Below are 26,861 nucleotides of genomic sequence, written 5' to 3' on the forward strand. Positions count from 1 at the left end.
TCTTGCTATTGAGTTGTTGGAATTTCTTATATATTTTGGATTTTAACCTTTTATCAGAAGTATAGTTTACAAGTATTTTATCCCATTCTGTAGTTTAGGTTCACTATCTTAATTGTTTTTTTTGTTAGGCAGAAACTTTTTAGTTTTTCAGATAGTTTGCTGTTAATATATAGAAATGCTACTTATTTTTGTATGTTGATTTTATATCCTGCAACTTTACTAAATTTGTTTAATTCTAACCATTTTTTTTTCTTGGTGGAGCCTTAGGGTTTTCTCTATATAAAATCATGTCATCTGCAAACAGAAACAATTTAACTTGTTCCTTTCCAATTTAGATGCCTTTTAATTCTTTCTCTTGTTTAACCGCTCTAGCTGGGACCTCCAGTACCTATATTGAATAGAAGTGGCAAGAGTGGACATCCCTGTCTTTTTTCAGATCTTAGAGGAAAAGATTGCAACTTTTTATTGTTTAAAAAATTTGTTTTAATGACAGGGCCTGCTCTGTTGCCCAGGCTAGTGTGCAGTGGCACAATCATACCTCACTGCAGTCTGAAACTCCTGGTCTCAAGGACTTCTCCCACCTCAGCCCTCTGAGTAGTTATGGGATTACAAGTGCCACTATGTCCAGCTTGGGGGAGGACAATTTGAAGAACTAAAGCAGTCACCTGTGGCTGCCGAAGAGAATACAGTGGTGCTAACACAGCAACCTTAAATTCCTGGGCTCAGTGATCTTCCCTCCTCAGCCTCCCAAGTAGCTAGGACTACAGGCATGTGCAACCACACCCACATAATTTTTAAATATTTTGTGGAAATGAGGTCTTTCTATTACTGCTCAGGCTAGTCTCATACTCCTGACCTCAAGCTATCCTCCCACCTTGGCCTCACAATGTGCTGGGATTACAGGTGTGAGCCATCGCACTTGGCCTAACTTTTTCTTATTGAGTATGATATTAGCCCTGGGTTTGTCATATACATGGCCTTTATTATTTTGAGGTACATTCTTTCTATACCTAATTCATTGAGAATTTTCATAATGAAAGGATGTTGGATTTTGTCAAATGCTTTTTCTGCATCTATTGAAATGATCATGTGGTTTTGTCCTTTATTCTGTCATTGTGATGTATCACATTTATTGATCTATGTATGTTGAACCATCCATGCATCCTGGGATGAATCCTACTTGAGCATGGTGAATGATCCCTTTAATGTGCTGTTGAATTTGGTTTTCTAGAATTTTTTGCATGTTTTTCTTCATCAGGAATAAAATCAGGAATATTTTTGTAATTAATCAGGAATATTATATCATTTTCTTTTTTGTAGTGTCTTTGTCTGGCTTTGGTCTCTGGATGATGCTAGCCTCATAAAATGAGGGTGGAAACAATCTTTCCTCTTCAATTTTTTGGAAGAGCTTGAAAAGAATTGATATTCTTCTTTAAGTTTTGATAGAATTCACAGCGAAACCATCAGGTCCTGGGCCTTTTTTTGATGAGAGACTTTATATTACTGATTCAATCTCCTTGCTGGCTTGCTGTTGGTCTATTAAGATTTTCTATTTCTTCATAATTCAGTTCTGGTAGATTGCATGCATCAAATGAATTTATTAATTGTATTTGTTTTTTTCTTAATTAGTCCAGCAATAGGTCTTTCAACTTTATCTTTTCAAAAAAATTCAACTCTTGGTTTTGTTTATTTTTTCTAGTCTTTATCTATTTCTGTCCTGATTTTTATTATTTTCTTTCTTCTACTAACTTTGGACTTAGTTTGTTCTTGTTTTTCTAGTCCCTTGAGGTGCAATGTTAGGTTGTTTATTTGAGATCCTCTTTTTTGATGCAGGTGTTTATTATTGTAAACTTCCCTTATATAACTGCCTTTGCTGTATCCCATAAGTTTGTTAAGTTGTTTTCCAATTTTGTCTCAAGAAATTTTAAAATTTTCCTTTAAGCTCTTTCATTGACCCATTGGTTGTCCAGGAGCATGTTGTTTAATTTCAATGTATTTGTGAATTTTGTGAAGTTCCTCCTGTTATTCATTTCTAGTGTTATACCCTTGTGGTCAGAAAATATACTTTATATGATTTGAATCTTCTTAAATTTGTTAAGATTTGTTTTAAATCCTAACATATGAGCTATCCTGGAGAATCTTTCGTGTGAAATTGAGAATAATGTATATTCTGCAGCTATTGAATGAAATGTTCCATATATGTCTATTAGGTCCACTTATTTGAGAGGATAGCTTAAGTCTAATGTTTCCTTATTGATTTCCTATGTGGATAATCTGTGTACTACTGAAAGTGGGATGTTGAAGTCCTCTACTATAGTTATAATATAGTATTATCTTTCCCTTCATATCTATTAATATTTGCCTTATATTTTTAAGTACTTTGATGTTGGGTGCAGATATATTTACAATTGTTATATCCACTTGCTGAATCATCCCTTTATCGTTATGTAATGACCTTCTTTGTGCATTTTCATAGTTATTAATGTAAAGTGTATTTTATCTTGTATAAGTATAGGTATTCCTGCTCTCTTTTGTTTTTTATTTGCATGTAATACCTTTTCCATCCTTCACTTTCAATCTATGTGTGTCCTTACACATAGTGAGCCTTTGTAAGCAGCATATAGTTGAGTCTTGTTTTTCATCCATTAAGGCACTCTACATTTTTTGATTCTAGAATTTAATGCATTTACATTACAGGTAGAGACTTGTTAATTGTTTTCTAGTTGTTTTATAGATCTTTTGTTACTTTCTTCCTTTCCTTTTGTCTTCCTCTGAGGTTAAGTGATTTTCACTAATGTTATATTTGGATTCCTTGCGTCTATTTTTTTTTTCTTTTGAGATGGAGTCTCGTTCTGTCGCCCAGGCTGGAGTGCAGTGGCACAATCTTGGCCCACTGCAAGCTCTGCATCCCAAGTTCACGCCATTCTCCTGCCTCGGCCTCCCAAGTAGCTGGGACTACAGGCACCTGCCACTGCGCCTGGCTAATTTTTTGTATTTTTGGTAGAGACGGGGTTTCACCGTGTTAACCAGGATGGTGTCGATCCCCTGACCTCACGATCCACCCACCTCAGCCTCCCAAAGTGCTGGGATTACAGGCATGAGCCACCGCACCCGGACTCTTGCTTCTATTTTTTGTGTATTTACTATAGGTTTTTGCTTTGTTGTTACCATGAGGCTTACAAAAACATCCCATATTTATAACAGGTTATTTTAAGCTGATGGCAACTTAACTTTGATCACACACACACACCCTGCTGTATATTTTTAATCCACTTCTCTCCAGCATTTTATATTTTTATGTCAATATTTATATTTTAATATTGTATATTTCTTAACAAATTAGTGTGGGTATTATTATTTGTAGTAGTTTTGTTTTTTTATCCTACATTACAAAGATATAAGTAATTTACATCTTTTTCCAAGTTTGAAAAGTTTTCTGCTACTATTTTTTAAAATAAGCTTTCTACCCTTTTATCTTTCTGTTCTCCTTCTAAAACCCACAGGACTTGAATATTTGCTCTTTTGGAGTTGTCCCATAAATCCTGTATTACTATAATATTAGAATATTCTGAATTTTACTTTGTACTTATTTTTACCAGTGAGTTCTACACTTTCAAATGTTTTTATGATACTCATTAGCATCCTTTTCTTTCAGCTAGAACCTCCTTTAGCATTTCTTATAAGACAACTCTGGTGGTGATGAATTCTCTCAGCTTTTGTTTGTCTGGAAAAGTCTTTATCTCCCTTCATTTCTAAAGGACAGTTTTGCTAGGTATGGCATTTTTGGCTAGCAGGTTTTTCATTTCCCTTCAGCACTTTGAATATGTCTCCCACTTTCTCCTAGCCTGTAAGCTTTCCGCTGAGGATTCTGATGTTAACCATATTGGGACTCCTATATATGGTATTTGCTTCTTTTTGTTGTTGTTGCTTTCAGGATCTTCTTTTTGTCTTTGATTTTAACAGTTTGATTATTATGTTTCTTTGGCTATTCTTATTTGGGTTGAATCTGATTGGAGATCTTTGACCTTCATGTACCTGGATGTTTACACCTTTTTCCAAGTTTGGAATGTTTCCTGCTACTATTTGTTTAAATAAGCTTTCTATCCCTTTATCTTATTTTTCTCCTTCTAAAACCCTCATGACTTGAATATTTGCTCTTTTGATATTGTCCTATAAATCCTGTAAGCTTTCTTTATACTTCTTTATTCTTTTTTCTTCTTTGACTGTATATTTTCAAATAACCTCTGTTGGTGTTCACAATTTCTTTCTTCTGCCTGAGAAATTCTGCTGTTGATGTTCTCTATTGCAGTTTTCATTTTTGTTATTATATTTTTTGGCTCTAGATTTCTTTTTAAAAATTATTTTCAATCACTCCATTACGTTTCTTGTTCTGGTCACTTATTATTTTCCTCATTTTATTAATTTTTTTTCATGTTTGCTGGGATTCCTTAAAATAGTTATTTTGAAATATTTGGCAGGCAGTTCACACATCTTCATTTCTTTAGGTTCAGTCACTGGCACCTTATGTTTTCTCTTAGTGATGTCATGTTTCCCTGATGATTTTTGACCCCCATCATTCTGCCTCAGTCCCTGCTCAGTTGAATAAGTAAGTCCTTATTATAGTCTTCACAGACTGGATTTTCCTGGGAAAGCACTATGGCAGGTGTGGTGCTGGGGCATGCCAGAAGCCTGGGGCAGCTGCAGCCAGAGTGACATTGCTAGAAACATGGTACCTACTACATAGGTATTACTTCTGGGTGGGCCAGAAGCCTGGGACCACTGAGGCTTTCCCATTGCTAAGGGATGTCCAGAGCCCAGGTCCACTAATGTCAACCTAATAGTGGTGTGTGCCTGAGATCAGATTGGCCAAGCAAGCCTGTAGCCTTGAGCTGTGTGGTCCTACCTGCCATCGGGGCATGTGTAGAGGCTTAGTCTGTGGGTACCAGCCTGGTATATGGGACCATGAGTGTCTCCCTAGTGCCGAGTTTTACTGTGGCAGGCCCAGTGTTGGGGTCCAAGGCAAAGTCCTATGCCCACTTCCTTCTCTTTTCCCCAAATGGAGGGTATATTTTTCTGTACTGTGCTGCTTGGAATGGGGGAAGGATGATATGGGTAATATAATATAAATTTGTCCTGCCTACTCCGTTTAATGTGCCTTTTCTTATTATTGTGCTACAGCTGAGTATTATGACATCTCACCTGATTTCCTTAGCTCTTTTGAAGCTATTTTCACATATGAATACTTGCTCAAATTGATGTTTCTGTTAGAGAATAATCACAGGAGAGTCCTATTTCATTAACTGGCTTTACTACTCCTCACCCACTTTGAAACCTGCCAATGCGCTAACTAGCAGTAGACAACCCTGGTCTTTCCTAATATTGACACCCTATCCTATCCATGTCTATGGTTGTAGAGGATTTCTATCACATGTTTGGATTGATCAGTGAGTAAGAGACTAGGGTGATTTTGAGTGTTGGTTTGCCATTTGCACAAAAATTATAGATCTCACTTAAACAAGGAAACTATTGGAGTTGTTAGGTATAGTGACTAAAAATCCAAATGCCATCTTACCAACAGAGCACTGGCCCCTTGTTGTCTTTCTGCACTCTGGGGATTGATGGTATCCTAACTTTGAGAAAATGTCAGAAATAGGGACAAGGAGAGCTGCCGAAAGGGAAAGACAAAACCTCAAACAGGGGTCCATTTCTGACAGCAAATAAATAGGGTGAACATGAAATCTGGGGACACCAGTAACTAAATGGTTTATTAACCTAACGTTATGATATATGCAATATAATATTATGAACACTTCCAGTCTTTATGGCTTCTATCAAGTTTTCAAATTGGAACAAGCAACTTTGCAGCTGAATAAAAAATTCCATCTTGTGTAAGCAGTAATTGGTTTAGATTATTAACTTTTTGATAAAGCTATGTAACTGGCATTTTATTCTAAACACATTAAGGTCCAAATATTGTTCACCAGCCATTCCTCAGAGTGAAATATTTGACAGTAAGACTGGAAACTATAGAAGTCTGAGCCAATTGCAACCAAGGTTTGCCTAATTCCAGGGCTACTGTTAATTCCTTTTTAGCATGCTTTCTTGCTAACTAGAATAATTAATACTGGACCTCATGTTACTTAGATTAGAATCAAGGAGTTGTTTGGATATTAATAGATTTTGATTCATACGGTTTGAAAAAGACTTTGAATCATTTCTCACTGTTCAATTTCAAAACTCCAGAAAAGAGATCTTAAATTCAATAAAATGATCAGGAAGAATAAGGTCCTCTCCAGAAAGAGAAATAATAATGCTCTAAGTATCTTAAAGTATTTGATTATAGATGTTCATTTATTTTCCAATGTTATCTCTGTAACATATCTTTTACTTAAGGCTAAGATACAAACCCTTATGGAAAGTCTGTAGAAAGTTTTGCTGCTTAAACTCTGATGTTTGTGTGGCTATAAATCACAGATTTTCAGAACTGGTGGAGACTTCAAAGTTGTCTGACCTGATTTTCTCATTTTGTAGGCAATAAATTTAATTGTTCCCCTAAAGGACACCCATGCACAAAGACCTCCAGGTGACATGTTTATCACTGTATTTCTAGGGCTTAGCCCAGTTCCTGACACATAGTGGAGCTCAATAAACACTTGTTGATGGGTTTACTGATTGACAGAATAAGGCTCACACACCTAATTAGTTGTAGAGATCTCTGATCTTCTGGGTGTCAGTCTGTATTAGTCTGTTCTTGCATTGCTATAAAGAACTACCTGAGACTGGGTAATTTGTAAAGAAAAGAGATTTAATTAACAAGTAGTTCCATGGGCTGTACAGGAAGCATGGCTGCAGAGGCCACAGGAAACTTACAATCATGGCAGAAGGTAAAGGGGAAGGAGGCACATCTTACATAACAGAGAAGGAGGAAGAGAGCAAAGAAGGAGGTGCTACACACTTATAAACAACCAGATCTCATGAGAACTCACTATCATGACAACAGCAATGGGGAAATCCGCCCCCATGATCCAATTACCTCCCATCAGGCCCCTCCTCCAACACTGAGGATTACAATTTGACATGAGATTTGGGTGAGAACACAAATCCAAACCATATCACAGTTCCATTGTCCCCCTTTACACCAGTTAAAGTATTATTACAATTCATCCTAGTTTTCAGGGGAAAACTCTCAAGTGTCCAAATTAGCAGTTAAAAAACATCTGCAGCCTTTTCCATTAATCAAAACCTGAACAAAAGGGAACTCTGTGTTGGAACCCATAGATTCTCTCTCCATAGTTCCTAAAGTGGAGTACTTCTGCATCTCTACAGAAGACAGGGAGATGGTAGAGAGGACATCTTGGGTCTCTTTATCTACCTACCTACTTGGTATTAGGGATAGTAAAGGCTTTGGTTTCCATCATACACTTCATAGAAAAGTACCATAAATTCTCATCCCATTTGTGCATCTCCTGATTCCATTTTTTTGGCTTTATGGGAGACTTTCAGATAAATCCCTTAAATGAGGCATAAGGCCTCTGAAATTGCTACTCAAAATTTTTCTTTCCATAGGACCATTGAGAAAAGAAGACTGTGACAATTGGATATTTTTCTTGAGATATGATAAAGCTCTACATGTGCCTTTCCAGAGGTAGGCTGCTGTCACTATGGACACATGCCTTCTGCTGATGGAAAGGTAATAAAAGGATTTTGGAAATTCCTAGTCTCTTTGCCCTTTGCTGGAATGGTAATCCAGCAGTCTTCAAAGCGGCTTGGATGCATGCAGAATTACTCTGGATCCACTTTGATCACCAAGCTGGCCAGCCCAGCCTAATGTAGTCTGGGGCGGTGGCCTAATGTAGGGCAGGAAATCTTGGCCAGATAATGCTTAAAATTCTATTAGAGATGGCGTAAAGGGAGAAAGAAGGTTTTTCGAGTGCTTTTGTCTCCTGCTCCTCAGATTCCTTCTCTTCTGAAAGAATAAAAATATGATGCTACCCAGACAAGGAAAGAATCCCAAATTTTGACCTTAAGACACCCAGAACCATGGCCTCTGTGTCCCTCCTGACAGTCCACCTCCCTGTGCCTGGTCTTGTGAGTTCCTGCTGCTCCTTTTTGCAAAACAATGTGCCACAGCAACTGCACACCCTACTCAACTGTTTGCAGAAGACAGCAAAGGCCCTGCAGTTTACAGACAGCACTCCACTTGAAGACTGTTGAGTGACCATCTTTGCTACATAGCTTTCATTTAGAGGCTGTACCCCTATTGCCCACCGCCTTCTTTCAACAAAACATGGTTTTTCCTCATGGTGGCTTCTGGGAGAATATGATGTTTGCTAGTTTGTTTCCTTTGTGAAAACTGGGTTGTCTGTGGAAATATCTCTTACTGCAGGTGGGAAAACTTCATGTGAAAAGTTCATATCTGTGATGCTACATTTTGAGAAACCCTCTATTATACTGATTTTTCCATGGTATGCTCTGATTCCACCTTTAAAATCTCTCTAAAGGCAGTGGTTTTCAAGGCTGGCTGTACCTTCATCTCATGGGAGAAGCTTACAAACAGCCCACGGTCTTCCCTAGATCAATTAAGTCTAAGTTTTTGAGGATGTTAGTCACCCAAGCATTGACATATGTATATATGTGTGTGTGTGTGTGTGTGTGTATTTCTGCCTATGCATTCTCTTGTTACTGCTTTAGCTGTGGCTTTGTGAGGACGTGACACTTAGAGGCTCTGCAACCAGTTTGGACCTCAAGGGGAGTGCTGACAATACTAAGATTCTGTCTGAAAGCAACACACAGCCTAGTTCCAGAGTCCTCAACCCCAATAATTCCTTCCCCCTTGATCCATCATCTGCTTGTCAGATATGCTGAATAAAACCAAAAGCACTTGCCACACATCCATGAAGCCAACCTTGGTGGCAGCCTTCTAGTAATTTCCTATTGGCCATAGGATAAAATGCAACCCCTTAACGTGACTGAGAAGGTCATATGGGCTCTGGCTGCTGCTAGCCTACAGTCCATCTGTCACTACTCTTTCCATTCCAGGCTTCACAGTAGCCATTGCAGCACATCCTGGTTTCTGTACATGTCGATCCTCTCTTGAAGACCATCCTCTCCACTTCCAAGATCCTGTCAATGTCCACCCACCTTTCAGTCAACAGCTTAGACATTTCTATTCCGGAAAGCCTTCCCCAACATCCCACATTGAATTAACTTCCTCCTCTATTTTCCCCAGGCACTTGGATTTGGTTTATCACAAAGCTTATTGTTCTGCATTGAAATTTTCTATTCATTCATTCATTCTTTCATTCATCTCTCTCTCTGCACTGTAACATCCCTGAAGGTAAGGACTATGCTCATCTTGTTCCTTGCTGCATCTCCACAAGGGCATTTGTAATACAAACTTGTAGCACAAATAATTAAAAGTGAGGTAAACTTAGAAAACAATGATGCTAACAGGTTCATTGGTTTATATGGGAGAACTAAGGGGCACACAGTTTTTGTGAAATAAGTCAAAAGGTTCTGCCTTTCACCATACATATGATTTACCACAAAGGGTAGATGAAGTGGTCTGTGATCATGCACATTGAAGACCCAGGTAACATGATGGGGATCACAAATTACCTGATGGTTTTGATCATGCTGAGACCCATTTCAACACAGCAATGGGCATGGTCCTGGCGGGGCTCAGGAAGTCCAGACACGCAGTAGTAGCAGTCCCCCAGGATTTTAATACGAAGGCAGTGATGCTCCTGGAAGGAACAGGATAAGAGGGAAGGGTCTGTGTCAGCAGAAGGATCAGTTCTTCAGAAAGGCTTGAGAAAGAGGCGAGCAGGGTTAGGTGGTCTGCAACTTCGGGTAAGGAGAACCTACCTTTGAAATATACTTCTAACTGTCTTTCTAAAATATTTGAGGTGTAACCTAAATAGGGGTTTGAAGGACCCAGAGGTGAAGTGGAATCATAAAAAAATGGGGTTTTGAGCTCAAAAGCTACATGATTATATCCAAGCTTTGCTATATACTAGCTCTGTGGTCTGCACACCTGTCACTTGCTCAGGCCTGACAGAGTGCTCATAGTATCTCCTACAAATTCAGCCCCAAGCAATGTCTCTCTTCTCAGAAACAACTGTGAATTAACAGCTTTCATCAGTCTTTAGCTTAATAGTAAGCACTTAAAAATGTACATCACTTAGGAATTCCTATTACTTCAACTCTATAAAGTTCCTTTCCAGCAAGGACATTGGCACTTTATGAAGGGGAACTAAATCTTCTTATATATCCTTTTATTCATTTATTAATTTATATGTTTGTTCATTGAAAAAATTAAAAATCAATTGGGCATCTATAATAAGGCAAACATTGTCCCTAACACAAAGATGACTAATAAAGTCTCCTATTATGCACTATAAATAAAACAGAGTTAATCCTCACAACAACCCTCTAAGGTGGGTTTTTTATCTCCATTTCATAGGTGAGAAGTAGTTGTTAGTTTGGCAGATTCCCAATCTTAAAGACACAACTCTTACAAAATTTCAAAGAACAACAAGCATTAAGAAAATAATGCATGCTTTTATATTGGATAGGAAGCAGCTAGATGTTACAGGTTCAAGAAGAAAGAGAACTTAAGGTAGTATAGCATGGGGAGCCAAGAGCACTGGTTTAGGAGTCACACTGCACAGGATCAAATCTCAGATACCCCCTCTGTCTTTTCTGTGAGTCTTTGGGTAAATTACCTAACCTCTGGGCTTCAGGTGCCTCATTTATAAAATGGGGATAATCATAGGGCCTGTCCCCTTGTGCCACTGTGGGGGTTAAGTGAGATGATGCAAGTGAAAGCTCAGTACAGGGCCTGGCAGATGGAGCATTCAATTAATATTGCCTCTTTCTATGATGAAGACTTGGACTCCAGGCCTAGCTCCTTCACATGTCTGTTTTTCATCATGGACAAGTGATGTTTCCTCTTAGTTTCCTTGGGCAGATTGTTGGGACTGAATGACCTCTGAGATGCCTTCTAGATCTGAAGTCCTAGAGGCTTATGTTCTATGGCTGTGTGGCAAAAGCAGGGCCCCAGAGCCGGAGAAGGGGAGTTATTGATCAAAAGTACCCACTGAGAGACCAACAGTACTGTTGGTGCCCTTCTAGTAGCAAGCTGTAAAGCACTGTGTTGGTTTCCCAATCTCACCAGGAGTTGGACATTATGTTTGGGTAATGGATAAGTAAATACACTATCCCAAGAAAAACAAATATTAGATAGGGAAAAGAGAATCAGAACTGTCTCTGGTACTTCCCCATCAGATTTCTGGAGCCTTGTCAACCTTCCCAAATGGGCCCAGATGCAATCTTCAGAACTCTGACAGCATGTACAGCCATCCCAGGATTATTTTTAGGGGATCTGGGCTCCTGTCTGTTGGTTGCTTCAATGCAGCTAATTTTGCAAGAGAGCTGACAATTAGGTCTGATTCATTAAATAAAAGACGCTTAAGGCCTTCAGTTGTCTCTTCTGAGACCTTGAGGGTGTCAGGATCAGAATGGAACTTAGAAAGTTTCTTGTTCATTGGTACTAGCAGTGCCCAGATTTGTGAAGTCAGTGAGACCATTATGGAAAAAGAAATCAGAGGGTTTAGAGATGTTGTAGGTACATTTTTTTTTTTTTTGTCAAGAAAGTAAGAACAATCCTTCAACAAACACCAAAAACAGCAATCCAAATACTATCTACTATCGCCATCACTTGTAAAAGCAAATATATTTTTAACACCAGAACTAGTGGAAAGACATATCTTCAGAATAAAGGCAAGGTTTTGTTTTCACCTAAATAAATTTAACATTATGAAAACTCACTACATTGCTTTTATCATTTTTTAAAATCTCATGCCCACAAGTTTAAAATTTCCAATTTTTGTGTATGAAGGAGAATTTGAGAACCAGTGTTCCAATATCTTACTCTGATTTTGAGGATCCGAACACTGAGACTGGAAGGCAGGGATTGGTGACTTCATCTGCAAATGGTCTTTTGGGGCATGGGGTTGGTATGAGAGACTCATGCGAAAGAAATCCTGGTGCCATCAAAACCAGATGCATGGATTGGCCTGTTGCCTGTTTGCTACAGGGAGGGATGAGGGAAAGGGGCATAACAAAAATTACTTTGGTCTAAGAATCTGACATCTGCATTCCAGGGAAATTTACCAGCTGTTTGATCTTGGATAAGACACTGAAGCCACTGCATGTGGGTTTCAATTCCTCATATGTGACAAGTGCCAAAATAATCTGTCTTGTCCTTAGTACACAACAGAGTAAGCTTGGACATCACTTAACAATGACAATGACAACTGACACCTGGAAGTAGCCTTCTCAGTGTTCAACATGGTGCTCCTTATCTTTTTTCGTTGAGCTTCACAATGAAACTCTGAACATGGCAGAGCAGGTAAAGTCACATCTGTTTTACAGATACAGAAATCTCAGTGGAGAGAGGGGAAGCTTCCTGTGCTACAGAGGAGCTAGCTAATAGTCACAACCTGGGCTGGATGTCACCCTCACCAGCTCTGAATCTGTGATCTTTCCCTGAAAACAGAGGTGAAAGCACTTTGGAAAAAATCTAAGTGGGGACAGGAGCTAATAGTCATTGAGCATGTACAATGTGCCAGGCAATGTGCTAAATGCATTACACTTATCTCAGTCTTCAGGACCACTTTCTAAGTCACATGCCATTTTACAGATCGGAACAGCAGGCTTGAGGGAAAGGCCACATGGCAAGTAAGAGGCAGAAGAAGAATTCAAACCCATGTTTGTCTGATTGTGAGGCTCCACGGTCTCTCTCGGCAAAACTGCAGGAATTATGGCAAAGTCCAGAATGGTAGGTCTTCTGACAAAAGTGTGTTTTAGAAGGAGATTGTGTAAAATAGTTTATTACTCTTCGGAGGCAGACATTGGATAATGATGTGATGATGCTCATGTCCAGGGTTTGTTATTCTTCCAACAAAAGGTGGAGCTGGTAGCCTCCTTGAAACTCCTTGGGTCCCAAATACATGGTTGTATATATGCATATATATTATATAAAATTATTTTATATATAAAAATAAAATGTATGTAATATATATAATATATTAAAGGCCTGGATTCTTATCTGTCAAGGTCTTTCAGTTTGCAGACACATTTTTCTGATCAAATACTATGAGCTGTCAGATGACTTGACAGTAATATCTGAATAATTTATTTGTACCAGAAACTACCTTGAAAAGTTCACATAAAGGAAGCCAGACTGCTTTGGAAAAAAATATTCAAAAAGAAAAATAAAGTAGGGTGAGGATCTTCTTGAAAATGTTATTGAGTTGGCCTTATTGCAATCCTTTCCTCCTGTCTTGATGATTTTGACATTATCAAAATCTTGGAAAATTCCCAAGAGTTTATGAAACTGCACATACAGACAATAGACAAAAATTAGGAGATGAATGCACCAAATTATCAAAGATGGTTATATTGTTCACGGGGTAGAATCACAGGGATGTATACTTTGCATTGTGTACATCTTTGATGTTTGAATTTTATGTAATGAACATGTATAACTTTAATAAGAAGAAAAACTCAATACAAATGAAAAAGAAAAGACTCTCAAAGCAAACACATTAGTGCTATCAGTGTACTTTTTTAAAAAGTTAGAAATCCCAAAAAACTTTATAGTATTTAATTGTAATCACATGAGTAGTACGTGAATATATTGTCCTAGTAAAAATGAAACTGTAGGTAAGGTTGCAGTTGTTCCCTAGGATGGCCTCTTCTCGTCAGACACACAGCATCCTGGAAGCCTGGTCTTCTTGCCCTCTCCATGGAGGCTGCTATGCATTCACATGTGATTTTCCCTTGCCAGACTCTGAGCTTCCTGAGGGGAAGGACTGGTTTTGTCTTTTCAGTCTTGCACAGTACCTGAAAAAGTATCCTTTCTCTTTCTCTGGGTCAGCAGGGTTTACTGTGACACCAGAAACGCACCTTAATCACATCTGCCAATGGCCTTTGGATGGCCGTTTTTGTTCATCTTGGCATCTTTGATAAAAAATATCAGAACCATAATAGGAAATGGAATAGCTATGTGTAACTGATACCAGCCACCACTGATGCAACAATAAAAGGAAATGGTATACATGTTTCTCCCCAGTCCCTAGCCCTCCAGCTAAAACCAACCCTCCTATTAGGAGGGTTTCCACTTCCTCCTCCACCCCTGTCAGTCTCCTAGCTAGCAGCTGTTCAGTAGCTGAAATTTATACTAAGGTTGCTTGACAAGTCCCTGCCTGTCTTTCTAGCCTCATCTCCACCACTTCCTAACCTGCACTTTATCCTCCAGCAATCTATTCTGGTTTCTTCACAAATACAGAGTAACATCTTTATGCTTGTTTTCTCCTCTGCATAAAATATCCTGCTCTGATTTCTTTGCCTTGCTAATTAGTGTATAAATTATGTATAATACAATCACCTTCTTGACAAATTCAAACCCATGTCTGTCTGACTGTGGGGCTCCATGCCCTCTCTCTACAAAACTGTAATAATAAAACAACCACCATCATAAAAATATAAATCAGCTATATAATCCCCCAAATCACCCCACCCCATGCTCCATTGCTATCCATATGCTTACTCCATTCCCAGCCCTCCTTGCAGCTACTTATCTGTTTTCTGCCTCTGTAATTGTACCTTTTATAGGATGTCTTGTAAATGGAGTCATAAAATACCTAGCCTTTTGTATCTGGTTTCTTTCACTTGGCATACTGCACTTGAGATTCATTGATGTTGCACCTAAGAGTGGATAATCCTATTTTTATTCCTGAACAGTATTCTATTGTATTGTTTATATCATTTTTAAGACTCAGCTTAAGAGTCACTTTTTTCAAGAAGTCTTCTCTCATCTAAAGGTTATGTGTTGCCTCTGTGTTTCCATGGCCCCCAGACTTACCTTCTTCATAACACATGGCGCATTTTACATTCCTTACCTATTTATGAATACCTAACTAGACTTAATTCTAGGAAGGAAGGAGGTGTGTTTTCATCATTCTCATATTCCTAACACATAGCAGCATGTACAATACCTAGTAGGTGCTTAAATGCAAGTATGAATGTATTTCCCATAGAGTGAGGCAGCCTTAAAAGAGGACATTTTGATGCTCTAAAAATGAACTCCCACTGATGTGGTCTTATTTAATTCTCATTAAGGCTCTGTGAAGTTGGCACTAACATACACACTTTACAAACCAGGAAATTAAGATGTCTGTTTGAACCCAAAGCCCACTCTGAAGTACAGTGTGACAATGATATTACTTTGTAACTGAAGTGGCTTTAGGACTATGAATCTGTGTTTTGATAGCAAATGTCCATCTCCTTTAATCTGTTTTCTAGCTTAGCTCTGATCAAGTCAGCTGGAAAATGAAGGTACTGTCTTGTTGGCTAAAAACAAAGCTCTTAAGTTAGGTTGATCAAAATGGCGGTGGGATGGCCCAGCAGATGACTGGTTTTTGAGAACATGCTAATTCATCCCAGATGGCCAGGGTTGGCTGGGAAACTGCAGGCCATCATTACTGCATCCATGAGCACTGAAGCTGCAGCTGGATGGCACCTGGCCACGTGCAAGGGGAAGCAATGATAGGGGCGTGGAAAACAGATAAAAAGGACTTGGGTTTGATTGTCACTCAACCAGCTGTCTCTCAATTGAGAAAATTAATCTGACAAACTCCTGCCTGAGACCTGTAAATAGCTAACATCAGTCCCCAGAATGTGAGACGGTCAGGGTCCATGCCTAGGGATAGGATGCAGAATGGTAATGACATTGGGGAAGATGGCTGAATCCTTCTCTTTCCTTATTCCATATGCAGTCCCTCACTCCTGCAAAAGACGAGGAGGGAATTAAATTCAACTCACATGGGCCAGTCGATCAAATCTGGCAAAGAGCTCGTTGAGCATCCTGACCAGCTCCTGAGCAGACAAGGTCGTGGAGAGGTTGGTAAATCCTTTAACATCTGCAAAAAGAATACTAAACACAGGGAAGAGGGTGGGGGTGGGGGGAGAAAGCGTATTAATATTTTAGTCCATCTTGGGATACACATCAACACCATACCAATAGATAAACTGTCTTTGTGGTCTGAGATTTTAGCTCTTGCTGCCATGAGAGTCAGGAGGAATGTCTCAGTATTTAATAAATATCTCAGCATAGAGTCCACCCAGGAGCTCAGGAAGAACAAGGGGACAACAGGAAGCCCTTTTTTTCCTGTGCAGGGCTGTGTCGAGTGGGCAATGCAAACAATCCAAAAGAGAATTTGTCATCATGAAGATATCAATTTCTTGTGAAAAGCAAGATGAAACTTTATGAATTATCTCTGTATTTTCACAATGAACAGCAATGCACATGCAATGAACACAGAGTAAAATGGTCACAAGGGGCAGGGGCAGAACCCAAAACCTCATCATCTTGAACCCAATGACAGGTACAGTACCCAAAATGGCAGGTAAATAGGCATTTCTCAAAAATTATGACAATAGGTGGCAAATCTGGGAGACCTCAGGCAGAATAATTAATTTCCCAAAACTCTCACATTACTAAAGATTTCAGTTAGGTAAGGTCTTGTTCTGTGTATATGGCCTGGTATAAGGGACAGGGTAGCTTCCAAAAGCCTTCTAAAAGCTAGGTTACTCTCTTAGTTAAGCCATCCAGTTACTCTGTGGGGCAAGCATAGTTCTCTCCATTCAGCCCATGAGGAAACTGAGGCTCAGAGAGGCGAGGAGACTTGCCCAGCATCTCTAATGGCACATGGCATAACTGGGATTCTCCATTTGGTTGAATTGCACTGAGGGACATTGCTCCAATTATCTTACCATGTCATCTCAGGGACCTCTGAAAGGAAAGATAGGACACCAAACAGGATACCATATTTGACCATTTCTCATTTTTCATCCTCTCTGAAAGTGATACGTGTCTTACAATTGATCACTTTAGCTGTGTGTCGAGCTTTTTGCATCTTTTCTTAGTGTTGCCTAAAATAATGACAAGTCTTACAATCAGCCTATGAGTATAATTTAGTTTTAATGAAATAGGTAATTGGGCTAGAAGACATTGTGGAATGTGTTGACTTACATCAGTCACCACATGTTTTCAATAATTCTTAAAATTAATCTCCTTTACAAACCCTTTTAAGAATTTGACATAGACTATGGATGATCTCTCCCAAAAATGTACGAGCATTCAAAATTTTGCACCTCACTTAAAGGGATTTATACCTTCCACAAAGCCCATTCATGAAATCATTAGGAATCCTTAGATCTATTGCTTTAGTTAATTGTTGAATGGCTCATTCTTTCAGCAAATATTTATATATTTACTATGTGTTCAGCTAGGCACTGGGCTAGGAAGTTAGATTAAATGATATGTAAGACCTAGTGCCTTTCCTCAAGATGCTGAGTCTGAGGAATGGAGCTGGAAAGACAAAAAGAAAAATGGAAACAGTGCAGGGTGATGATCACTGTGATTGAAGGACATTTTGGGGGATGACCAGCCACAGAGGGATCAGGAGTCTCCCAGCAGAGCAAAGTCTCAGCTACTTCTTGAAGAATGTGATGAGCGAAGTGATTGGGAGGATGGATGCTCTGAGCAGAAAGGACAGTACATTCCAGGGTCTCGTGGAAGAATAAGTATATATATCAAGGTTCTGCAGTAATTCAAGGGCAGCCAGTCAGAAGGTATCACTGAGCAAGGAGGCTAGAAAGAAGAGAGAGATGAGGTCAGAAATGTAGGTGGGGCAATGATGGAGAAGGGGCTGGTAAGCCAGGCTGAAGAATGTAGACTTTGTCCTGAAAGTGATGGAAAGCTGGTGAATGGGATTTAAGCATGGACGTGATGCCAATAGATTTTCAATTTACAAAGCTTCCTTTGGCAGAGTGACTATACTGCCATTGTCTTCTACAGTTCTGTGGTGGCAGAGCATGTGGTCATATGCACAGAATTTGAGTCTAGATAGATCTGGGTTCAAATCTTAGTTCACCACTTATGAATTCTATGACCTTGGGCAACTTCCTGAACTTCTGTAAGCCCTAGCTCTGTAAACTGGAGATAACTGTCATACTTGCCTCATTACTGGGTAGTGTTTAGCACATCACCTGGCAATTGCCAGCATAGTAAATGCTCCTTAAATGTGTTAGCTTTTGTTATCATCATTTTGCAAGTTATACTATAATTGCATGTTATATTTGAGAGAGAAAGAGAAGAGAGAGGTAACAGAGGTAGAAAATAATATGGCCATTCATTTGATTATATATTACTTGTAGCTAAAAGCATTCCTAACTGTTGATGAAGCCTGAACCGGCAGGCAGCAGCAACACTTACAGACTATTCACTGTGGACAGACTATTCACTGTGGACTTGATATTGCTCTAAGAGCCCTATACGTATTCACTCATTTATTCCATGTAACTTATGAGGGAGAACCTATCATGATTTTCTCCATTTTATAGAACTGAGGCCTGAGTAACTTGCCCATAATCATGAAGAGCTAGAATTTGAACCAAGAAGCCTGGCTCTGGCATCCATACTCTTTACTGCACAACTATGCTACTTTTGAAGCAAGAAAAGTCATTGCTATGACAGGTGGGAAGTGGACAGCCTCTTAGATCACTTGGTTTAACACATTCCCTTTATGAATCCATAAGCCCAAAGCTACTAGTATCCATCTGTCTATGGCAAGAATGGTTCACCAATTTATTCATTCCACAGCTTATTAATTAAATGTCTACTATACACCAGGCAGTGGAGACAAAGTAGTGAGCAGATGATAGCATCATCCCAGCCTTTATAAAGCTCACAGTTTATTGAAAGAACAAAGGGATTCCCTGAGAGCTAAGGTCATAAAAGTTTCAGATGTCTTCAGTGTTCCAATATCATCAAACTTTTCCAGGTCTTTTGATCCCACCATACAATATGCACCTGTATCTTTGTACATGCTATACCTGCTCCCTGGTATAGCTTTTTCCCCCTTTTGCTACCTGTTAAAATCTGACTTGTCCTTCAAAGCCCCACTCAGGTGTTAAAATCATGTTAAGAGTCTATACCCCTCTGGAGACTTCCCCAAGCATAGCCAGTTATCCCCAACTCAAGCTTCTCGCCCTGTTGGTGCCCCTCTCTGTCATAACACTTAACTCTCAATAGCACAATCATATGTGGCTAAGTGTGCTCCATCTATTAGCTGAAGAACAAGAATGAAGTCACCTCTGCATCCCACCTGCCCAGCACACAGTTGGCTGTATTACATGTTTCCTTAGTCCAATCAACAGAAACATTCAGAATTAAGTCCTCCTTCCTCAGAGCATGGTCATGGCCCCCAGTGACATCTCAAGAAATTGTTAGAAATGTAGACTCTCAAGCCACCTCTCCAGACCCATGGTACCACAATCTGCTTTAACTGAGCCGTAGATGATTTGTGTACACATTTAAGGCTCAGAAGCACTGGTTTAAGTCATAGTTGTACAATAAGGATTTATTGAATAAAAGACCAGATGCAGAAACCAGGGCCCTGGTTCTCATTCCATTGCTTGTTCTGCCACCCCCAGGTGCTGGGCTCCGATCATCAAGTCTTTTGATTCTTGGCATAAATTTGCAGCTTTCCAGGATGAATATACCAAGGAGGCCATAGTAATTTTCAACTCTAATTTGGTTACATAAGTTGTTTATTTGGCTAAAAATAAGTCATGTTACCTAATAGTCACCTTCAAATAGAATCCCCAAGGAAGCTTTTGCAGAGTTCAATAGAATCATTAGGAACATGGTCCCTGTGTAGACTCCTCTCACTAACTAAGTTTCAGATGTGTTCAGTGTTCCAATATCATAACTGTGTGTTCTTGGGAAAGTTACTTAACCTCTCTGAGCTTCCATTTTTCTTGATAATAAAGCAAAGGTCATTAAAGCTACTCTGTAGGACTACTATAAGAAGATAACTTGTAAATCATTGCATAATTCTCAATAAATGAAGGGTATATAACTTTTTTGGGAAGTTTTTACGAATCTGGAAGTGCTTAACTGCCATGTGGATGGATCTAGAAAGTCATCAAGTTGTCTAGGTCCATTCAATTGCATTTTGCTTGTTCGTGAAACTCTAGTCTACAGGACAGATGTAGTGATCACACATGCTGACAGGGCTGGCTGGAAATTAACAGCCAGTCAAGAAAGTGAACCGACTGAGCAAGAGTCTAAAAATGAGGATTTTTCTGATCCTTGACAATGGTTCACTAAAATATCTACCACGGCATAGGGAGAGATAAAGACAAACACGTCACCCAGACAGACCTACAAAATATGTGTCAGCAAATGTGCAAATGTACATGAAATGGAGTTGGCAGGGCCAATAGGAAATAGGAAAAAGAACCATGACAGAGAAAGATGACTGTCCACCAAATCCATGCCTCTGTTTGCATAGTCAATCCACCTGTCACTAGGAAAAGCCATTGAGCCAGAGGCACTGTTCCCAGCCCACTTTGTTTCTAGGTGGGCACCTGGAATTGATTCTCCCTAATGGAGTCTGAGCAGAAATGACATATGTCATTTTCTGGTTAAGGTGGTAAAAAAAAAAAAAAATGGGTGTGAGTAGTCTGTGCTTCCCCTTCCAATAACCAAATGCCAGGAACTTTGAGGCCCAAGGGATGGTAGTTACAAAACAAAGGAGCCTTTTTCCCTGAATCACCCACGAACCGGTAATATCAGCAGTGGACTCTTGTGTGAATAAATTTGATTGAGTTAAAAAATCAATGAAATTGAAAGGGTATTTGAAAGAGCAGATAGCATTACCCTAATGAATACAAGAAGTGTCTTAAGTATCTGGGGGAAAAACAGGAAAGATAAATAGAATTGGGTAGGTGGGATGGAGAGCCTGAATGACTTCCAGTAAAAAGCTGGTGGCCAGGCGGATCCTCAGGTGAACCTGGAGAAGTCTCAGATGTTGATAGCTGAAATCAACTTGAGCGTTCAAAGAGCCCAGCTTTTGGGTTGGGAAACGGAGGCCCACAGGGATGAGGTGATGCAGTGGAAGTCTCGCCAAGGGTGTGGCTACCCCAGCCCACGTGGGCACACGAATGCCCCCAAGCATAGCGCCTTTAACCATACCCTTTCTTGATGAAGGTAAAGAGTGGTATGAAATGTAAGTCAAGACTGAGAAGTGTACAGCACTTTTTTAGGAAAGAGTCCTCAAAATTAAAAAAAAAAAAAAAAAGGGAGAAGAAAGAATGCACCAGGCAGTTTACCATGAAGAGGGTGACGGGTTTGGAAATGATTTCAAAAATGCTCCCAACACCGCAGCGGGGTTGCTTTGGGGGTTGGGGAAGGGGGTGGAGCAGCCAGTCGGCTTTGTTCTCCGACTTGGGCTAGGGACCGTCCTCCTCTGCTTTCAAGGCTTGGGTCTTATTTTAGCACCCTGCAGCCTCGCAGTGGGCAGGAGACGCCCCGCCGCCCCGAGCTGAGTTCATCTTCCCGAAACTCCTGGAGCCGCGGGCATCTCGCCACGCTGCTCTGAGAATAGCCCGGGAGCAACCGGGCCGGCGGCTGGTTTCTGCATCAATTCTCCTCCCCCTAGTAACGGCTCTGAAAGCACGGAGACACGGAGAGCAGAAAACGAAATTTTAATGTACTGTGGTGTGAACTTCTGGAAAAGGGTCTCCAGCACAAGAACTCAGTTCAATGACTTAAAATAAATGGGCGGGGTTGGAGGGGTGGGGGCAGGAGAAACTAGCTGCTCAGGAGTAACTGGAGCACTGAAAAAGGATTCCTGCAGAAAGCGAGCCGCCGAACATGTTGTTTATTACGCTTAAGGCACCTGAGCATGTTAGTGTGGACGCGCTGGCTTGTGGAATTTTCCCTATTTGTCTTTTTAAAGGTATTTTTCGCTCCTTCTTTCTCCATGATGACAGGTACTTTCATCATATGACACATATTTTATTTATAAATTTATATGATTTGTATATATTTATAGATGAGTATGTAATTAAATATTTATTTATTTTTCCCCAAATATTCACACAATTTCTGCTTTCTCTGGATCTGCATTTATGGCCAAGCCATTTTGCCACCAGGGAAGGAATATGGAACACCACCTATGATTCTCCGCATGGACCGTGGCTCTGCCTTTACTTCTGCTGACCCCTTTGCTCAGAATTCATGTATTTGTGTTTTTCACTTGGCTGACTTCATCTCAAATAAAGCCAAGAAGATCATCATCTCTTCCAGGAAGGTTTCTCTACCTATCTCCCTGTCCCCGCCCTCCACCTCCTTGCCCCAGGTTTTCCTCCTTTTATGATCTTTTGGCATTTGTTGCCTGCTTAATAATCAAACCCCATATTCTATTATGATTAATAGGTGCCTATTGTCTTAGAACTAGTATTGAAGGTTTCTTATTATGTGTGGGACCAGTTCCTAGATCTGGGGCGCATCTCTTACTGGAATTGCTGTTTGACAAAGGGCTGTTTTGCAAATTCAAGCATCTAAATCAGTGTAGCTCAATTCTTGGACAAGACCCTGGGAATGACCTATCCTGCTATGCCCGCTGAAGGGTTGTGTTAGAATCATGATCTCTACTGCATTTTAAAACGTGTGTTCCTGCACGCCAGGAATAGAACACCTACAGATGCTAGTAGGTGCAAAATTGTCCTCTGTCCTGCTGACATTAGGAGGAAAGGAACTATGAGAATAGGTTTGTCATTTTGGAAGTTGCTTAATGTAAGGACTGTGACTATGTTTGGGAAATTTTTACCTTATGATATTTGGTGAGTGGGAAATACAGTTCCACTGTATAAGCTGAAAATGCCAGAGACTTGCTTTCCAGGCACTTTAAGAAAATGACTGGGCCCAGCCAGTCAGACCCATCTGCTCCAGGCTTTAACTTGAGATGCAAAGAAGCAGCAGCAGCAGGAAGTCAGGCCAGAGCAAAGACAGCAATATCAGTTTCTGGGGCTGCAGGAGGAATTGCAGTGGTGACATGCCGTGTCAGGGGACAGGGTTGATTGCACAAGCAATGGACTGGTCAGAGACAGTGGCAGTGGCCTCCTAAGTGGCCTAGTACTCTGGCTTGATTTTGCCTATGCCTTTCACTCTGTGGCCTTGCTTCATTCTGGCCCATTTCCCTCATGTACTTCTCCATTCTTCCCTAACTCTTCTGTAATCCACGACATAACCTTTCAATACATTTATTATTATTATTATTTTTTGAGATGGAGTCTTGCTCTGTTGCCAGGCTGGAGTTCAGTGGCGCGATCTCAGTTCACTGCAACCTCTGCCTCCCGGGTTCAAGCAATTCTCCTGCCTCAGTCTCCTGAGTAGCTGGGACTACAGGCATGCACCACCATACTCAGCTAATTTTTGTATTTTTAGTAGCAATGGGGTTTCACCATGTTGGCCAGGATGGTCTCAATCTCTTGACCTCGCGATCCGCCCACCTTGGCCTCCCAAAGTGCTGGGATTACAGGCGTGAGCGACCATGCCCGGCCAATACATTTCTTTTAAATCAGTCGTGGTTGGGTTCTTTTGACTGCAACTATGGAACATGTCCGAAATGAACTACAACATACTGAATGCTCTACTACTTGCTTAACTCTGCCTGTTTTATATTTTGTATTAATCTTCACTTACATGATCCACATAAAACTCTGCAAAGTGGCTAAGAAGATGCTCATTTTATAGGGAAGAATTTTGAAATTCAGGTAAATAAATTTCCCAAGGAATAGGCAGAATTGGGATTTTAAAGCTGGTGTGCCTCACCATGGAGTTCACCCTTTGATTTTCAGTACATGCCATGTTGTCCAGTGTTGTGCTGGGCACATAGAGGGCACTGATGCATGGATGGGGGAGTGAGTGGGAAGATACATGGATGGATGGATGGATGGATGAGTGGATGGATAGATGGATGGCTGGCCAAAAATATGTTTGCAAAGGAAAATAAACTGTCATCCTTTTTATATTGTTTTAAACACACTTAGGAGAAATATAAGGAGGGGATGTATGTGATAACGCCTGAAACCCCCAGATTACATTCTGGGATTATTTTTCTTATCATAGTCTAAAAGGTGTTTGCCTTTCCCACTCAAAATGTAAAGACAGGCACGCCTACTATAGGAGAGCTAGGCAGTAAGTCAACCAGCAAATATAATTTTATTCTGTGACATTCTTCTCCAGTCTTAATTTGGAAATGTAGAACTCTCTGATGAATAATCACTAGGTAATGAATTAATCAACCGAATGAGGAAAGGTGCTGACATTCAAGCAGACAGAAGTCATGGAAGTGCAATGAGAGCACCCAAACACACATGGATCATGTGGAGAGCCGGGGCAAGGGTGTTGTGTTTCTCACCTGACGTTCTCGTAGCGATGGATGTAGATCCGATGGAACTGGTGCTGCAGGTGCTCGTCTTCCACATTGGTCATGTCGTTGATCATTTCCAGGACGACAAACCGGGGAAGAACAGAAAGCACAAGCCGCTCCTGGAACAAATGAAGAGGGACGGTCCTGTTAGGCTAACCAGCGAGTCTCAGATGGGAGGGTGGAGGGTGGAGAAGTCATGGGGCTTTTAGATGAACTCCCTTTGGAATTGCTAATTTCATATAATTCTATGAATAAGATATATTTATTGAGTACTTATTATTTGCCAGGCACTCTGCTGAGTGTTGGATATATAGTGGTGAACCAAATGGATGTGGTTCTGACTATGGTGGAGCTTACATTCTAATAAGGAAGATACATTAAGTATTACATACCCAAAGATACCTACACACATTTACAAAATGTGATGAGTGCTATGCAAAAACAGGTCATGATGAGAGAGTACAATGGTTGATGACAGCGATTCATATCAGGGATTAAGAATGGCCTTACCAAGGAACTGATATTTAAAATTGAGACCTGAAAATTTGGAAGGAGTCTGTCCTGCGTAGTGCAATGAGAAATCCAGGAATTAAAAATAATAACTACAAATATCCTGAGGCAGAAACGAGCAATGGTGGCTGGAGGGTGGTGATAGCAAGGAGGTTGGAGGTGTAGCTAGGTCTTGCAGGTGAGCATACAATGTTCGCGTTTAATTCCAACTACAACTGAAAGCCACTAAATGGTACTAAGCAGCAGAGTGGCATAAGTGGATTTATGTTTTAAAAGATCACTTTGACTGGGATTTGGAGAATGTGTTCTGGGAGGAGCCAAGGCTGGAGGCAGAGGGACCAGGTGGGGAAGCTCCTGGAGTGTCCAGGTGAGATAAGATTCATAGAACTGGCGACCGAGATGGCAGGAAAGAAAGAGGGTGTGGCCACCATGATAGCTAGTTTTGAGTTTGGTTGCCTGGGAGAGTGAGCTACACTTATAGAAACAGGAAACATACAAAAGAAACCAGGCTTACAAGGCACTAGCTCTTTATCAAAGATGAGAGGAAGTGAGACACACGCAGCCTGAAAGTGGGTTCCTAACACCGAACAATAATATTTCTATTGTGATCATCACTGTAGATAAAAGCAAAGTAATGGGTTAACTAACAACATGAATTAAATTCTAAAAAGTCCTTGTGTTGTGGAAACTAGGCAAGAGGCTGGCTTCTGACACATGGTTTACTTGGTTACATGGTTTACTGTGATAGATGAAGTTTAATACTTTTGGTTGAATAGTAGAAAATAGGGTAATTATCATTGATATGATAATAATATGTCATGTGGAAGTATCTAGTTGAGGCATATCACTATAGAGAGATAAAATTTTTCTTGGTCTATGGTTTACTATAGTGTGAAACTGAGTTTAAGAGAGGCACGTTCTAATCATCACAGTTCCTCATATCTTTGTAGTTATTTATGGGTATTAAGCATTGTCACCATTCATTCTTTCATGTGTTTCTCTTGAAACCCTGACAATCAGCTTGCAGAAATAATCATTTTCATATAATGGACAGCCTGAGGCCAGGAGAGATTAAGTTACTTGCACAACCTGAACAGTTAATCAAGCGGCAGTTGCAGGGTGCGAGCCTTTCCCTTGTTATTCCTTGCTGGGATTCTTGGTGAGAAGGGAAAAGTCTTGGATTGAGTCTGATGAAGAAGTTTAGATTCCGATTCTATCATTGGATATCCATTAGGTAAACTACCTCATCTTTCTGTGCCTTAGTTCCCTAATTTGGCAAATATTAATAGCAATAATATTGTCTACTTCAAAGAGTAGCTGTGAGAATTCAATGCAATTAAATATGTGAGGGGCCTGGCATAAAATCCTTCTCCCTCCTCTCACCTCTACTTAACTCTGCCTCTCATGCAAAAGGCTTTATTAATGAAGTGCCCATTGAATGACATATGATGAAGCCCTTTCTTCTCTTGAGTGCTGTCCCATCATGGGACTAAGAGGCATGCTTTCTGCAAATGCCCCAACATCATGTCCATTTTGTGTTCATTTGTGCTATTTGTCAACTTCCCAGGTACTTGTGGCCCTGTTCTCTCAATTGGCGCTGGGTGGGAGTAGGTGCTAATTACAGCTTTGAGGGGCACTAGTGCTCTGTCAATGGCTGGGGATGTTTAATTAAGATGCCACTGCATCTGCACTTGTAAGGGAGGCAATAGAGCTGTAATACACAATCCACACACACTCCGGGACCCCACGGTCAGTTTGTAAAAGTGTTTGATCGCAAATCATCCTTATACTATGTGTTGTATTACGGTGATATTTTAATTACCAGAGTGGGAAAAATGGAAGAACTTATGTTAGGAAGAGAATGGCACAGGAGATAAAAAAGGTGGTGATGTGGCACAGGAGATAAAAAGGTGGTGATGCAGCACATAAAATGATCCAAATGTAGGGAAGAAATGGGAACTGAAGAGAGACACAAGAAAGGTATTCATTCACAGG

The 26,861-nt window shown here is 40.2% G+C and overlaps 1 protein-coding gene across 3 annotated transcripts in view; it reads right to left on the reverse strand.

The window, feature by feature from the left end:
* ADCY8 (adenylate cyclase 8) overlaps positions 1-26,861 on the reverse strand; it is a 263,282-nt gene that overhangs the window by 150,264 nt on the left and 86,157 nt on the right. For all 3 annotated transcript variants that reach the window (XM_032760443.2, XM_032760446.2, XM_058443978.1), the window contains exons 3-5: positions 24,345-24,475; positions 15,892-16,003; positions 9,619-9,746 (exon numbers count right to left, since the gene is read on the reverse strand). In XM_032760443.2, coding sequence (XP_032616334.1) covers positions 9,619-9,746; positions 15,892-16,003; positions 24,345-24,475 — 371 coding nt within the window. The remainder of the gene's footprint in view (positions 1-9,618; positions 9,747-15,891; positions 16,004-24,344; positions 24,476-26,861) is intronic.

This window comes from Hylobates moloch, unplaced genomic scaffold (genome assembly GCF_009828535.3).
Source record: "Hylobates moloch isolate HMO894 unplaced genomic scaffold, HMol_V3 SCAFFOLD_9, whole genome shotgun sequence".
Taxonomy (NCBI): Eukaryota; Metazoa; Chordata; class Mammalia; order Primates; family Hylobatidae; genus Hylobates; species Hylobates moloch.